Source organism: Penicillium pulvis (assembly GCF_028828015.1).
Source record: "Penicillium pulvis strain IBT 33274 chromosome Unknown scaffold_8_segment0_segment0, whole genome shotgun sequence".
In the NCBI taxonomy this organism is placed as follows: Eukaryota; Fungi; Ascomycota; class Eurotiomycetes; order Eurotiales; family Aspergillaceae; genus Penicillium; species Penicillium pulvis.
Genome location: NW_026643080.1, coordinates 4840584 through 4854525, shown reverse-complemented (window position 1 = coordinate 4854525; position 13942 = coordinate 4840584). Strand labels below are relative to the sequence as shown.

Below are 13942 nucleotides of genomic sequence, written 5' to 3'. Positions count from 1 at the left end.
GTAGTCCCTTTTGATCCTTCTTTTTTTCTTCATCCAAAATGGCATTTGCTGTTCAGCCCTGTTTCCCGGCAGATGCTCCGGGCCTTGCTACCACAATGATGGGCGCCCGTCTCACAGATGCTCATTGGGTGAAGCAATGGGAAGATAATGTTCTCCCTGAAGAGATAATCACCAAGGCTATCGACCGTGTTCCCTGGAACCTCATCAACGGTCGAGATATCAAGCGACATCAAAAAGTGGTTGATGTCGCGAGCGGACAAGTGGTCGGGTATGCACGGTGGCTGCTGCCTTCCCATCTAGCAAAGGATGAGGTCTGGCAAGAAGCGCAAGTAGCTGAGGCCACACCTGATGAGCGCGCTGTTTTCGAAAAGCTGTCTCAAGCATACACAAGATACGGTCGTCCCATCGGTCTAAAGTCAGGGGAAGAGATGAATTACAGAAGTGCACCGCTCGAGGAGGCTGATGAGCGGGTCACGCGAGATGGTCCATTCCTTAGTAAGTAAAAGCACTTGACGGTGTGAATGCCTTGGCTAACATCCCTCGCTAGCGCTTGATTATTTGACCACGGACCCTTCTTTCTGGCGACGGGGTGTTGGAACCATGCTTGTTGAAAGTGGGTTGCAAATTGCTGATCAGTATAAATTAAAGACCTATGTTATGTCTGAGCCGGCCGCATTGAAATTGTATCTTAATCTTGGGTTTAAGTTAGTAGAGACAGTGTCTACTGACTATTCCCAGTATGGGGGATTGGAGCCTATGGTGCACCATTTTCTGATTCGCGAGCCTTTGGTTACATGATCTAATTTCTGGGGTCAACCTTGTTTCCAGGACTTAGCCATGTACGCTACTATTGATCATAAATCCATGTCTGTTATAAGATAGTAGACAAGGAGTATGTGCGTAATGGTTGGAATTTTGACCATTCGAAATTCTTGCCGAAATTGACGGCGCTAGCACAGTGATGAGGTTAAAATTCAATATGCAGAGAATCTTTGCATTGTCCCTGGACACGTCAACCATTTTACGTTTCTGATTTATTTTTCCTAGTTTTCTTGGCCTAGATCGTATTGCCGCCTCGATAATTGTTGCCGAGTATCGGGATACATTCCTGGAGGCCCACCAGACCCCCTGACAACACGATTGGAATGCATCCCAGCTTGCTGGGAAATTACAACAGACGAATCACAAATGGGAGCTAAATATTGCCGCAATTATTGCTTGCAGGGCGCCTTATTCAGGTGGAGTCCGGAAGTTGTCAATCTGGTTGCTGGCGTGGAGAGCCGACCATACCACGGACGCGGAGCCCCAATGACGTACAAGGGAGCGATGTTTGTTATTGTCTATGGTATGCAATGGAAAGCAAAATACCTCAGCAAGATCTATATAAGCTATGCCTAGGCGTTGAGCCGTTCAACGGCTCGTGTGATCTTGGTCTTTTGTGCTTTCTTTGGGTTCATATCCCTTCCATTCTTTTTTCATAGTAATTCGACCTTTAATACTTAATTTCTTTTTCGTTTCCATTCTTGATATTGAACTCCCGATAAGATGCGCCGGTCTCAAGCGTATCTGCCCTGGTCAGTTTTGCTGGCTTCTTTGGGCGCAGTGCAGGCCAAGCTTGACTTGGACTCGGACAGCAATATTGTTGTCTACTGGGGTAGGTTTAGCCAAATTGGAAGGAAGAGTTTGGCTAAATGATTTACAAAGGACAAAACTCGTTGCAAGGGAAAGGCGGCGAAGTGCAGCAGCCGCTGGCACATTATTGCGAAAGTGAGTAATCTTGAGCAATCTTATGGGTCACTGGCTAACCGGAGTTTAGATGACAATATTGATGTACGGGAGATTTAGGCTGGACTGGAGGGGAAACAAAACTAATGGAAACAACTAGGTCATCCCAATCGCATTCGACATGATGGTCAACGGACCCGGTGGAGTCCCAGAGGTCGACTTCTCCGTCACCAGTCAGGACTGTGATGTGTTCCCGGGAACACAGTTGAAGAACTGCCCTCAGATTGGGTGAGTGATAATTTGAATGCTGGCATCCCTGCCAGACTAACATCCAATAGCCAGGATATCCAAACATGCCAGGACAAAGGCAAAACCATCCTCTTGTCCATCGGTGGCGCAACGTACAGCGAAGGTGGCTTCAAGTCGGAGGCGGACGCCAAAGCTGGCGCACAGCTCATCTGGGACACTTTTGGACCCCAGAAAGATGGCTCTGAGGCTTTGCGGCCTTTTGGCAGCGCCGTTTTGGATGGCTTCGATTTCGACTTTGAGGCCAGTGTCACAAACATGGCCCCTTTTGCCAACGAGCTGCGATCCCTGATGGACAAGGAGACTGGCAAGCAGTACTTCCTCACGGCCGCCCCCCAGTGCCCGTACCCCGATGCTGCGGACAAGGATATCTTGAACGGCCCCGTCTCCATCGACGCGGTGTGGGTTCAGTTCTACAACAACTTCTGCGGCGTAAACAACTTCGACACGGATAGCACGAACTCCAAGTACAACTTCGAAGAATGGGACAACTGGGCCAAGACCGTGTCACAGAATAAGAATGTTAAGGTAATTTTGGGCGTGCCAGCCGATACGACTGCCGCCAGCACTGGCTACATACCTGTCAGCAAATTGGCCGATGTGATCGAATACTCGAAGAAGTTCGAAAGCTTCGGTGGTGTAATGATGTGGGATACGACTCAGGCATATGCGAACCAGGGGTTCATTGATGGTGTGCGCAAGGCGCTTGGTGGTCCGAATTCCGGTTCGTCGTCGTCGTCCAACCCGGCGTCGGCCACGGCGTCTGCACCAACGTCCACTAACTCACCGAATACCTCGCAATCTTCCAATGCACCCGGCTCCTCGTCCTCCTCTTCCTCCTCCTCTGGATCTGGCTCCTTATCCGGTGGGCCTGAAAAACCGAAAGCTACTACCGCCTCGACTACCAGCGCCACCAAACCTACCACCAAGGCGAAGCCTACCGAATCCGCTACGAAGTCAGAGCCAGAGACGACTATCGCGAAGCCCGCCAATAAGCCGACTACGAAGGCGACTACCACGACCAAGCCCGAAGTTGCTCCTAAGCCGACTACGACTGAGCCCGCTCCGAAGCCGACTGCTGACAAGCCGACAACTACTGAGCCTGCTCCCAAACCGACTACCACTAAGCCGACTACGACTGAGCCCGCTCCCAAACCGACTACGACTGAGCCCGCTCCCAAGCCAAATACCACGACCAAGCCCGAAGTTGCTCCTAAACCGACTACAACTGAGCCTGCGCCGAAACCGGCCACTACTACCAGGCCCTCCGTGGTCGACCCTGATGATCTTGCTGATCCCGACCTTACTCCTATCGACCAGTCAAATGACGATGACGATGATGATGATGACGACAGCAACAGCACAAATAAGCCAGCCAAGAGTGACCTTATCAGCTCGGATCTCTTTGGTCTCTTGGATGGTCTCAAACAGGCCAATGGCGTCGTTGAGGGTCTAACTCACGGTTTGACCAAGAACCTCCGTCGTGCGAAGCGTATTGGATACAACTAAGCATCCCTTGGAAGAATCGGTGCTTCAATTGGAACACACCAAGCCAACCAGACTCAGGACTTGACAAATTGTTGGCCCAGAAGGATACTTGTCCCCAAAGACATAAGGAAAGCAAACAGTCTCCACGAGATATTGACTGATCTACATCAAGGACAATGAGCATTACTTCCACTCGTTTATATCACATGGACTGCTCACTGGATTTCACTCTTTCTTATGTACCCAACCTTCCTTGATACCCCAATTCATAATATCTCCAGTGATGCTATATATGGATGTCTCAAAATATTACTCATCGTCTTTGACATTTCACATGATTTTACTTGCCCAGCCAAGCCAATTCGTCCAGGCATACATGGGTAAGCCTAGGCATTCACAGTCACTTTGTAACTTTTCCAGGACCCAGCCTCTGTACACGAGCCATTGAATAACCCCTTACTCTCGCGACCTCCAGCAACACCAGAGATAACGCAGTCAATGTTCTCAGTGAAGATCGCTTTCCACCAGTCCACATAGTAGATGGAGTCTGCCAAAATGTAGCAGTAATCATATGTACCGCCAAGGCTTGTGCATGATAAATCGGCAGTTGAGCCGGACGCAACGAGGGTACCATCGGTGCACTAGTTTCACGATGAGTCAGTGGCTGTAGCTTGAAGTAAAGTCTAAATGTTTGGGCTTCGTTGAACTTACGGAATCCCCACAGTAAAGGGCCCAGTCGGCAGAAGCCACTGAGGCGAGGGCGAGGACCAAGGTAGTAAAATACTTCATGATGATTTGTTTCCTAGATCCAATCTTGCACGTTAGCACCTGAATTATTGATTTTTCCTGAACCAAGAAAATACCCACACTTACTGAAGTTGGCTCTTGAATATATTCCTGGACAAGATATATCAAAATAGGAGGTCGGAGATGTTCTCACCATCCGGGCAGTTATATATTTCTCGTAGAGCGAAGGCTTACGTACCTCCGGACAATCATACAACCTTAGAGATGTTTTGTTTTTCCACACATGCATCCTAGTGCATCCGCCGCCAAGCTCTTCGCGTGGGCAAAGGTACCAACATAATACGCTGCAGGATCCTCCAATGCGTATCTATTAGTTTAGGCTTGGTCTTTGCCCCGCTTCTGCACGGTTAGGTCAAATACGGCCTCCAGCGAACAGAGCCCCTTTGACACTCACTAGACAATGTTGGAAATAACCTTGGAAGAGTGTATCGAGAAGGCCCCCAAAAAACCCCTCCATAATTTAGTTCAGGTACAGTTTCGGCGTTTCCAAGCGCCCGAGGCTGCTGGAACTATTGGTGGCTTACGGAGGCTTGGCCTGCGCAAGGCTAGCTAGTTTCATCTCGAGGGCGCTACAGTACGAACTGTCACTGAAATCTCGCGTTAAGAATTATGAAGTCAGAATGGCTTAAGGCTGTGGATGAATGCTATGGAGTCGAGGCATTATAATTGGGTATGTTTATACAACTAGCATCGTGAAGCCCATACTTGGATTAAAGGGCCCAAGCTCAACGTTCATGCCACTCGGTTTGATGTAGAATAGAAGGATACAGTGTGGCCTTTTTGTTTTGGACGTAGCGAGTCACTAGTACCTACAGTATTCTATTCAACGTGGCGTCTGCCAAGCGTAAGCAATTCGTAAGCCCTTGTATCCTTGAGTGCTTCGACAATTACGGAAAGTCATTTGGCGCGAAGTAACTTATTCGGACATTGCAGATTCCCAAAATCTGGAAAATAATAGGAGTTTTTTTCTGCATCTGATCAAAGTAAAAAAGAGAAAATAGACAGCGACATACTGGATAAAAAAGCATCATGGAACCATACTCCGCCATTCCCCGTCTTACAGCCATAAAAACATTAATCATTGCACATGAAACCTCCTCAGACCCTGATTAGTAGGGAATGCAAGGGATATTGATAATCTCTTGACATAGCAGCCCACCGCAATGGAATCCAGGCACGCTCATTACTATCCGTTCTTACCCCTTTCCGGCCCTTCACTCCATTTCCTCCTCCTCCTTGCTTGTAGCCAAATGGTATCGGCCTGGGGGCCTACCAGGTTCTTCGTACTCAACATTCAAGCGGGATAGATGACCGAGCAAGCTCTCGATCTTGATTTCACCCTTGCTGCGCTTCTGGCGACCGAGCTCGTCGAGCCATTTAATTCTGTTGAGGATGAAGTAGACAAGGGCAATTACAATCTCTACGCCGAGCGAGTAGCCCCAGATACGGACGACCGTCACAATATCAGTCCATCCATTCCTGGTTTCGACAAAGGAATCGGGAGGGTCCGTCTTCATATCCTGATTTGTGAACCATCCGAACAGACAGAAGATTGTTGCGAGAATGTCCACACCTAGGATAGCGGAGACTAATTGTAGAGATGGCCAGGTGTCAATACCACGAGTCACAAAGATAAGCCAGTTCTCTGTAAGTGCGACCTCCAGGAATAGGACTTCTTGAATAGAACCCCAATTCTGGATGATGCCCCCCGACTTGAGGAACATACTGCCACGAACAACCCAGGTACCCAAGGCAAGAAGCAGGCCAAGAATTGAGGAGATAAACCAGATCTTCGGGAGTTGCCATTCCACAGGACGTAGTTCGAACGAGGCATGGTCGTATGCCACTGCGACGGTTGCAAGGTCGGCGAATAAAGCCAGGAAGACGATAAGCTCCACACGAATACTTTCGTTCAAGATGATCATCGCGGTCACCAGGTAGATTTCTAAATGCAAGCAAAGCGCAATCCGATACTGAATGTACGCTTTCATGCGGTGGAAGATCTGTCTTGCGACCTTGATGGAGTCGATGATCGTTGAAAGGCCAGGTTCGAGGAACACAATATCCGATGCCGACTGTGCTGCTTCCGATGCACCTTCAACAGCGATTCCACAATCCGCTTTCTTGAGTGACGGCGCATCGTTCACACCGTCGCCAGTCATTGCGGTCAGATGACCTCGTTCCTGGAGCATTTGCACCACTTGATACTTGTGCTCAGGGAACACTTCAGCAAATCCATCTGCTTTCTCAACCAGATCACTAGCCATAGCGCCGCTCAGACCACCGTGAATCAGCCTATCCGAGTTATACACCTTGGTGCCCAGAGCCAGCATCTTGCAGGTCTCTTTAGCAATAGCGATGGCATCGCCCGTGAGCATCTTGACACTGATACCTAGGTTCTGTGCTTCACTAATTGTCTGAGCTGTGTCCTCACGAGGAGGGTCGAACATAGGCAGCATTCCTAAAAGCATCCATTCTTCGCCTTCTTTTTGAACAGCCACGCCGAGTGAGCGAAAGCCACGATGGGCAAACTCCTGTGCTTTTTCCTTGTAGTGATCCGAGACTTGTGGCGAGCAGTTCGTGAGCGCCAACACTGCTTTTGGAGCTCCCTTCGTGCAAGTATATCGAGTTCCCTCGCATGTAGCGACAGTCACAATGCGTTTAGAGACCGGGTCAAATGGCGTAAACTTTTCGGTTTTCCAGCCACGACGTAAGATCTCTCGCGCTTTGGGATACTGGCGGAGTGACAGAACGGTGACTTTGTCGATGGGGTCCAACGACTCAATGTTATGCGAAGATGCAAGCACAGCGACTGCGAACATCCAGTCCACATCTACGCCTTCGGCCACGTAGGGATCACGGATACTGAGTTTATTGGCTGTCAGAGTTCCTGTCTTGTCGGAGCAGAGGATATCCACACCCTAAATACTGATTAGCATACATTCAGCCATTGTTTGACTTCAATGGGGTGGTGTACGTACGGCCAAAGACTCGATGGCGGTCAACTTCTGCACAATTGCTTTCTTCCTTGCCAAGTAGGCAGCACCCACGGCCATGGTCGTGGTGGTGACGACAGGAAGACCAACAGGCACCCCGATAATAAGCAAGGATAGAGTGTAGTGAAGCAGTGTCTGTTGTCCGGGTGAAGCGATTGGGATGTGGCGGAAGAATCCACCAATCCACGCAGCAAGAATCCAAGTCATTACGAGAAATAACAGAGATGTTCCGATATTGTCCATGACGAGTTCAAAGTGACCTGCGCCCTTAGCAGAGGCCACCATAGTCGCCGTACGGCCGACAAAGGAAGTCTTTGCACCGGTCTGGACTACGGCATAAGCCTTGCCACGCTTACAGCCGGTTGTATAGAAGATCATGTCACCCATGTAACGGTCCACGGCGAGAGACTCGCCCGTAATTGCGGAGTGATCACAGGCAAGAATGGGATAGCCGCGACGACGAGTTTTGTGCTTGTGGTTATCGGCTGCAGTGTCCTCACTGTTTCCACCTGTAACCTCTTTGCCTTCGGCCTCACCCTCCTTGGGTTCATCATCATCCGACTCAGACCCACCACCAAGCATGCCTTGCTCTTGCAATTGGTTAAACTCCTCCCAGCCGTGCGGGTCACTGAAGTCACAAATAACCTTGGCATCAGCTGGGATGACTTGACCTTCGCCCACGATGATCTGACAATGGTGTATTAGCAACTTAAAAACTGCCTCTAAAGTGAATTTTGCAAGAAGAATGACACACCACGTCTCCTGGAACCAGTTCACGTGCCAGGATCTCCTGTTGGGTGTTGTCTCGTATCACGATTGCTCGCATGGCAATATCACCTTTCAGACTGGCAACCACATCAGCGGCTTGCTTCTCTTGGTACCAACCGACAGTAGCATTCAGAGCAAGGATTCCGATGATGACACCGAAGTCAACCCAGTCATCTAGACCAGCAGCCAGCAGCACCGCCAGCTCCATGACTTCAATAATATTAGCGAATTTCATGCCATGAGGTGTAGGAAGCACGAACCGTAAAGAATGGGGCCGCGGAAGTAGGACAGAATCTTAGCAATGGGATTCTCTTTCTCCGAGACCAATTCATTCCAGCCTGAGCGGCGACGGCGATTGTTCGCTTCCTCAGTGGATAGACCCTCGCGAATATCGGTAATGAGCCAGTCGTCAGGGTATAAGCCAGCCGTTTCTTCGACTGACTTGACACGGACCTTGCGCTTCTTCCATGGCATATACCAGATGCGTTTCTCTATGAAATCACCCTGATATTCCAGGTTGGCATCGGCGCTCTGGAAGGTCGACACATACTTGACGAGCTTTCCGTACTCGTCCAGTTGAGCATAGTCCTCCTTTAAAGAGGCCCTGGAGATGCGGGAGCCACGACGGCCTTCGGCTCGCTCGGCATCGCCTTGACTTGCCATGTTAGTAGTTTGAAGTGATGAGGGTGGAAAGGATGGATGAAGCCTGGTGAAAAGCGAGAGATGGCCAGGTGCAATACGGAGAAAATTAGGAGGATGGAAGCTTCCGGCAGAAGCAAAATTGCTTTGCAACGACGAGCGTTGACACAAACGATACAAACGAGAGGGGAAACACTTCCTGTCCCTCAGCACATCAACCCACACAAGAACTAATCAGCAAGGCCAGGCTACTGGGAGTATTAGGGATTGTTTCTCCTTCGAAGCTTACAAGAAGGAACAGCTTGCAGGCTTCCAGGTTTGCTACGAGAGATTTTCGCTTTTTCCTCACTCAGTCAATCATGCTGACGTCGCCAAAGCTAGAAGAGATATTTTCTGCACTGACATCCGACATATCATAGTACCCCTGACAGGCCTTGACATACGAAACCGTGGGTAGAGCTATCCGGTCGAACCTTCTTAGCGGCGGGCCGTTCCTATAGCCATGGAAAACTGTACAATGCACCAGTGGGGAGCTTAACTAGTCTTTTCCCCGTGGAAATGCGAAAGCGTTCCATCCGCGAAATGTGGAACATTGTTTAAGCTTTTGACCGGCATAAATACAAAACAAGAAGCTTGTACACCGTTAGAGTGGAGATGGCGGGTAGATCACCCTTTAGCGTACCCGGTCTCTTCCGCACCATTGGCCAGTCCTCGGAGCTTCGGGGCTATTTCGACTTGAGTCCCCACAGCAAGAAGCCCAGGTCTAGTCACTGAACATAATTCATATAAGCTGAACAAGACGGTATTTGGGCCAGCTTGAAGCCTCGGATCGGTATTTAAACGAAAAAAATAATAGCCGATCCAGATCAGGTATTTGCTCAGCCTTCCGTGTCATGTGTATGATAGGTCCCGCTGGCACTCAAATATTTCTCGGCTTTCGAACTGCACTGATGCCTATGATCGAAAAAAAGTCAACATGAGTACAAATATGAAAGGGCGAAGAGATATGTCAGAGCTCAGTCTATACGACCCGAAGGCTTGGCCATGGCACTCCATCCACGCAACCACACGTGATTCGTGAGCATCTCTTGAGATTGATTTAGATGAAATTCAAACATTAGAATGTACAACTTTTGATTTGATTAGATAGTATTTCTATCTACGCATCCATTCATTCAAGTCACATTCTGCATCTCCGTCGTGAATCATCTACTTTTGCTTGCCGGTAGGGATGTTGAAGAAGACGGCAGGGACACCAGGAGCAGGGGCCCGGTCCACACGGTAGAAGCCCTTGCGGTCGAACTGGATGATGTCGCCAACCTTGACCTCAGACATGTTTCCATCCGCGAAAGCACTCACGCGGAACTCGGTGTTGAAGTTAAGAACATCCTCCAGGACATCGTCCTCGGCCAGGGAGTCCTTCTTGAGCAAGTAGTCGAAATCGACCAGCTCAACATCGACGAGAGTCTGGCCCTCAGTAGCGAGCCAAGTGACCTTCTTCTCGGTCTTCTTGACATCGCCAGCCATGTGGAGTTCAAGCTCGAGGTCGGTGACATTGCCGGCAGCATCGGTGGAGATCTTGCGAACAATGGCATTACCCCAGTTCATCAGAGTGATTTCCTCGTCCTGCTTGAACGACTTGGCGTCAACTTGCTCCAGCAAAACCGAGGAGCTGAAAGCGACAGTCTTCTCGCCGACAGCAGGGTTCTTGGCGTGCTTAGCTCTCTTCTCAGTGTAGGGGGTGGCAGGGCCGCCGGTCATGGTTGCCTTGACCATATCCGTCTTCTCAATTGCAGTGTGACGAGGAGCGACGGGATCAATGTACTTCTTGTTGGTGGCCCAGATCAAAGCCCAATCGAACAGAGTCACGTTCTTGGATGGGCCCTGCTTGAGGATGAACTCCCGAAGGGCAGGGATAGTCATACCACGTCGTCGAATACCCCGGATGGTAGGGAAGCGAGGATCATCCCATCCCCAAACGACTCCACTCTCAACAAGCTTGGTGAGCTTTCTCTTGGAGAGCAAAGTTCGGATAAAGTTCATCCGAGCAAAGTCCCAGACTTGCACAGTGCGCAGGCTCAAAGCATCCAGCATCCACTGGTACTGCGGGTTGCGGTCACGGTACTCGATGGCTAAAAGGACGTATTAGCAAATGCAGCGAATATGAGCAAAAAGGGGAGCACATACTTCGCAGAGCGTGGGTAACACCCTCCATAGAATCAACGATAGGACAGGCGAAGTCGTAAGTTGGGTAGATACCCCACTTAGCGCCTGTTCGGTGGTGAGGTGCAGGGTTGCAGCGGTAGATGACAGGGTCGCGCATGGCCTTGTTCTTGTCCTCGAAGGAGATCTTGGCACGGATACACCAGCGCAAGCCCTCGGGCGTACCCTTCTTCATCTCCTCGAAGCGGGCCAGGGACTCCTCGGGGGTGAGCTCACGACGCTGGCTGGGCAGGCCATCCCAACGCTGGGCGGCCATGGTCTCCTTATCAGTGTCATCTGCATAGGCCTTGCCGGTCTTGATCATCGTAATACAGTAGGCGTACACTGTAATTTGTCAGTAGCAAGTCAAGTGTATGGACTGATAGAAATTAATTACTCACATTCGTCGAAGTAGTCGGATGTGTAAGAGACCTTGTTGGGCTTGATGCCCATAAGTGCTGGTTGTTAATAGTCAGCAATTTGCTTTGGTCCGATATTATCCATTGAAGTCGACTAACCAAGATCCTCTACGATGGCATCCTGGAACTCCTGCTTCTCGTTGGAGGGGTTGGTATCATCGAATCTGAGAGGTGAATAAGCTTTCTGGGCATTTCACTTAATTTTCAAACATGCAAATCATACCGGAGCAGAAGAGTACCGTTGTACTTCTCATGAGCAAAGTCTGCATGTATAGGTTAGCACATTGCGCTGGAAATTGCATGGTGACATGAAACACACAGTCGTTCAACAAAGCAGCCTAGAGCAAAACGATTAGCGTTGGAGACATATAAGTGATAGATCACAAGAAATTCGAACCTTTGCGTGTCCAATGTGGAGGTATCCTCTGTGGTATGACTTAGTATATAAGATGTGGAGGTGGCTGAAGTAAACTCACGAGGGCTCCGGGGGGAAGCGAGTAACGACACCGTTCTCGGTGTTCTTCAGAGCAATGTCGTAGTTGGCACCCTCCTTAGACTTGGCAAGCTTCTTCTCGCGGGCGGCAGCATTCAGAGCCTCGACAGCTGAAGTGGCCCATGGGCACAGCTCCTCCAAGAACTTGTACCAACGGGTCAGGTTGACGAGAGTACCCCGCTTAAGAGCGGCAGCGGCGACACGGTTTCCGCGGAGAGCACCCCAAATAGCAATATCGGGGGTAGACAGGGAGTAACCAGACACGAAGGATCGCATCAGAAGGTGGGTATCTTGACCTCAATTAGCTGCTGCACATCCTGTGGAGGGTTTGCATATTCCATACCGAGGCGCTGCAGGAGAGGGTCCAAGGCCTTGAAATCCAGGTTGTCGAGGGATTCCAGCTGAGAGATCCATTCGCTCTCCTAAACAGATTGTTTACGTTAGAATTGTAAGACTTTGTTAATTCGATGGCGGCGTAGCTCACCAGCTTGGTATCCTTGCCAACCAGGAAAGGGAACTGAGCACAGAGCTCCTGGATGGCAGGGATAGTACCGAAGGCAGATTTGTCAGCGGCCTTGAACTGGATGAAAGCCTTGTCACCCTCGCTGAGGAGAGCAGAGTCCTCATAGATGATGTTGATGACTGGGGTGCTGTACTAGTATTAGTATAGTGACGATGGAAGAGTCATATATACATTGCTTACGGCCGGGCCTCGTTGATTGAGGTTGCGATGAGAACCACAGGCAGCAGCGCAGCCTGGCTGGCACGAGTGGCCACGTGCAGCTCGAATTGGGACATTATTCACCAGTGTAGAGCAGAAATGGGTGGTGATTGGGAAATTTGGTGGAGGGGCACTATCATTACTCACTATCAGCGATCACCGACCGGCCGTACATTTCTCCGACGCCGACAGCTTTCCGACAGAAAACAGTTGGAGCGCCAATTGTCGTGCCCACCCAACGCCATTCAGCAATGTCGTCCTTTGGCGCAGTTATGCCCTCCGCGGCACGCGGAATTCTCTCCTCATGCAGTCTGCCACTCCGACAAAGGGCAATTGCCCCGGCTTCCCTCGGCCTTCAGCAGGTCCGAGGCTTCAAGGACCAGAAGAAGGGTAAGGGCAAGGGAAAGAGCCAGCCCAAGACAGACCGTAAGGGAAACCGAGACTTCCAGCAGAAGAACTTGGCGGATATGGAACGATTTGCGCTATGCGATGCGATGCGGTAAGTTTAGATTTAGGTCCTTCACGATTCAATCGTCCATGATCTCCGTTCGGCTTTTTGACATTTGTCTCCGCAACAGCTATATCCGGGCAACAGAAGTCGGTCGCGAGCCTACGCTTTCGAAATACGAAATCCACATCCGTATCCGAACAAAAAAAGATGGACCTGTCATCCGAAACATGATCCGATTCCCTCATGCGGTCCAAACCGAATCCCGAATCTGCGTCATCTGTCCACCGGGATCAAAGGCGGCTACGGAGGCACTTGCTGCGGGTGCTGTTCTTGTTGGAGAGACTGAAGTGTTCGAGGCTGTAAAGGCAGGCAGGATTGAGTTCGAACGTTGTCTCGCTCACCCTGACAGTTTGCCGGCGTTGAACAAGGCTGGACTGGGACGAATCCTTGGTCCTCGGGGTCTGATGCCCAGCGTGAAGAATGGTACTGTGGTTGAAGATGTCGCCGGTCGTGTTGAGATGCTTCGTGGAGGTACCGTCTACCGTGAGCGTGACGCTGTCATTCGTCTTCCCATTGGGCAATTGGGATTCTCGCCTGAGCAGTTGCGGGACAACCTGCGCACAACTATTGATCAGGTCAAGAAGGATGCTGCTAAGCTCAACGACCGTATCAGCAAGGAGGTCTACGAAGTGGTAAGGCGTCTTGCATTACCCCAGTCCCCAAGTATTCCCGACTAATAATTGCAATAGGTTTTGAGTTCGACCCACGGCCCCGGCTTCAGCCTGAACGGAGACTTCGCGACCGACAACTCTCCTCCAACCTCTGCCTTGACTGGCGTGTAAAATACCATTTGTCTTATATTCGCTTGGCGTGTACAAATTATTATTGTTTTATTAGGAACGGACATGGTGTATCATGGTATCATTT

At 50.1% G+C, this 13942-nt stretch overlaps 6 protein-coding genes across 6 annotated transcripts; 3 read left to right on the top strand and 3 right to left on the bottom strand.

The window, feature by feature from the left end:
* Positions 1 to 38: 38 nt before the first annotated feature.
* N7503_011243 (uncharacterized protein) lies at positions 39 to 798 on the top strand (the record flags this gene model as incomplete). Its single annotated transcript, XM_057070789.1, has 2 exons — positions 39 to 495; positions 548 to 798. 2 exons carry the CDS (start codon positions 39 to 41, stop codon positions 796 to 798), a joined length of 708 nt encoding a protein of 235 aa, XP_056917400.1.
* Positions 799 to 1545: 747 nt separating this feature from the next.
* Positions 1546 to 3540, top strand: N7503_011242 (glycoside hydrolase family 18 protein; the record flags this gene model as incomplete). The annotated part of the gene is made up of 5 exons (XM_057070788.1): positions 1546 to 1654; positions 1705 to 1767; positions 1817 to 1830; positions 1886 to 2013; positions 2064 to 3540. 5 exons carry the CDS (start codon positions 1546 to 1548, stop codon positions 3538 to 3540), a joined length of 1791 nt encoding a protein of 596 aa, XP_056917399.1.
* Positions 3541 to 3905: 365 nt separating this feature from the next.
* Positions 3906 to 4308, bottom strand: N7503_011241 (uncharacterized protein; the record flags this gene model as incomplete). The annotated part of the gene is made up of 2 exons (XM_057070787.1): positions 3906 to 4160; positions 4231 to 4308. The coding sequence occupies 2 exons, from the start codon at positions 4306 to 4308 to the stop codon at positions 3906 to 3908; spliced, it is 333 nt and encodes a 110-aa protein (XP_056917398.1).
* Positions 4309 to 5540: 1232 nt separating this feature from the next.
* N7503_011240 (putative plasma membrane H(+)ATPase) lies at positions 5541 to 8753 on the bottom strand (the record flags this gene model as incomplete). Its single annotated transcript, XM_057070786.1, has 4 exons — positions 5541 to 7247; positions 7308 to 8009; positions 8077 to 8300; positions 8351 to 8753. The coding sequence occupies 4 exons, from the start codon at positions 8751 to 8753 to the stop codon at positions 5541 to 5543; spliced, it is 3036 nt and encodes a 1011-aa protein (XP_056917397.1).
* A 1136-nt stretch (positions 8754 to 9889) lies between these two features.
* Positions 9890 to 12641, bottom strand: N7503_011239 (glutamate--tRNA ligase GUS1; the record flags this gene model as incomplete). The annotated part of the gene is made up of 11 exons (XM_057070785.1): positions 9890 to 10861; positions 10917 to 11276; positions 11333 to 11389; positions 11450 to 11514; positions 11574 to 11613; positions 11670 to 11688; positions 11748 to 11775; positions 11827 to 12133; positions 12187 to 12265; positions 12328 to 12493; positions 12547 to 12641. The coding sequence occupies 11 exons, from the start codon at positions 12639 to 12641 to the stop codon at positions 9939 to 9941; spliced, it is 2139 nt and encodes a 712-aa protein (XP_056917396.1). The 3' UTR covers positions 9890 to 9938.
* Positions 12642 to 12815: 174 nt separating this feature from the next.
* N7503_011238 (mitochondrial 54S ribosomal protein uL1m) lies at positions 12816 to 13857 on the top strand (the record flags this gene model as incomplete). Its single annotated transcript, XM_057070784.1, has 3 exons — positions 12816 to 13063; positions 13143 to 13707; positions 13765 to 13857. 3 exons carry the CDS (start codon positions 12816 to 12818, stop codon positions 13855 to 13857), a joined length of 906 nt encoding a protein of 301 aa, XP_056917395.1.
* Between the last annotated feature and the right edge of the window lie 85 nt (positions 13858 to 13942).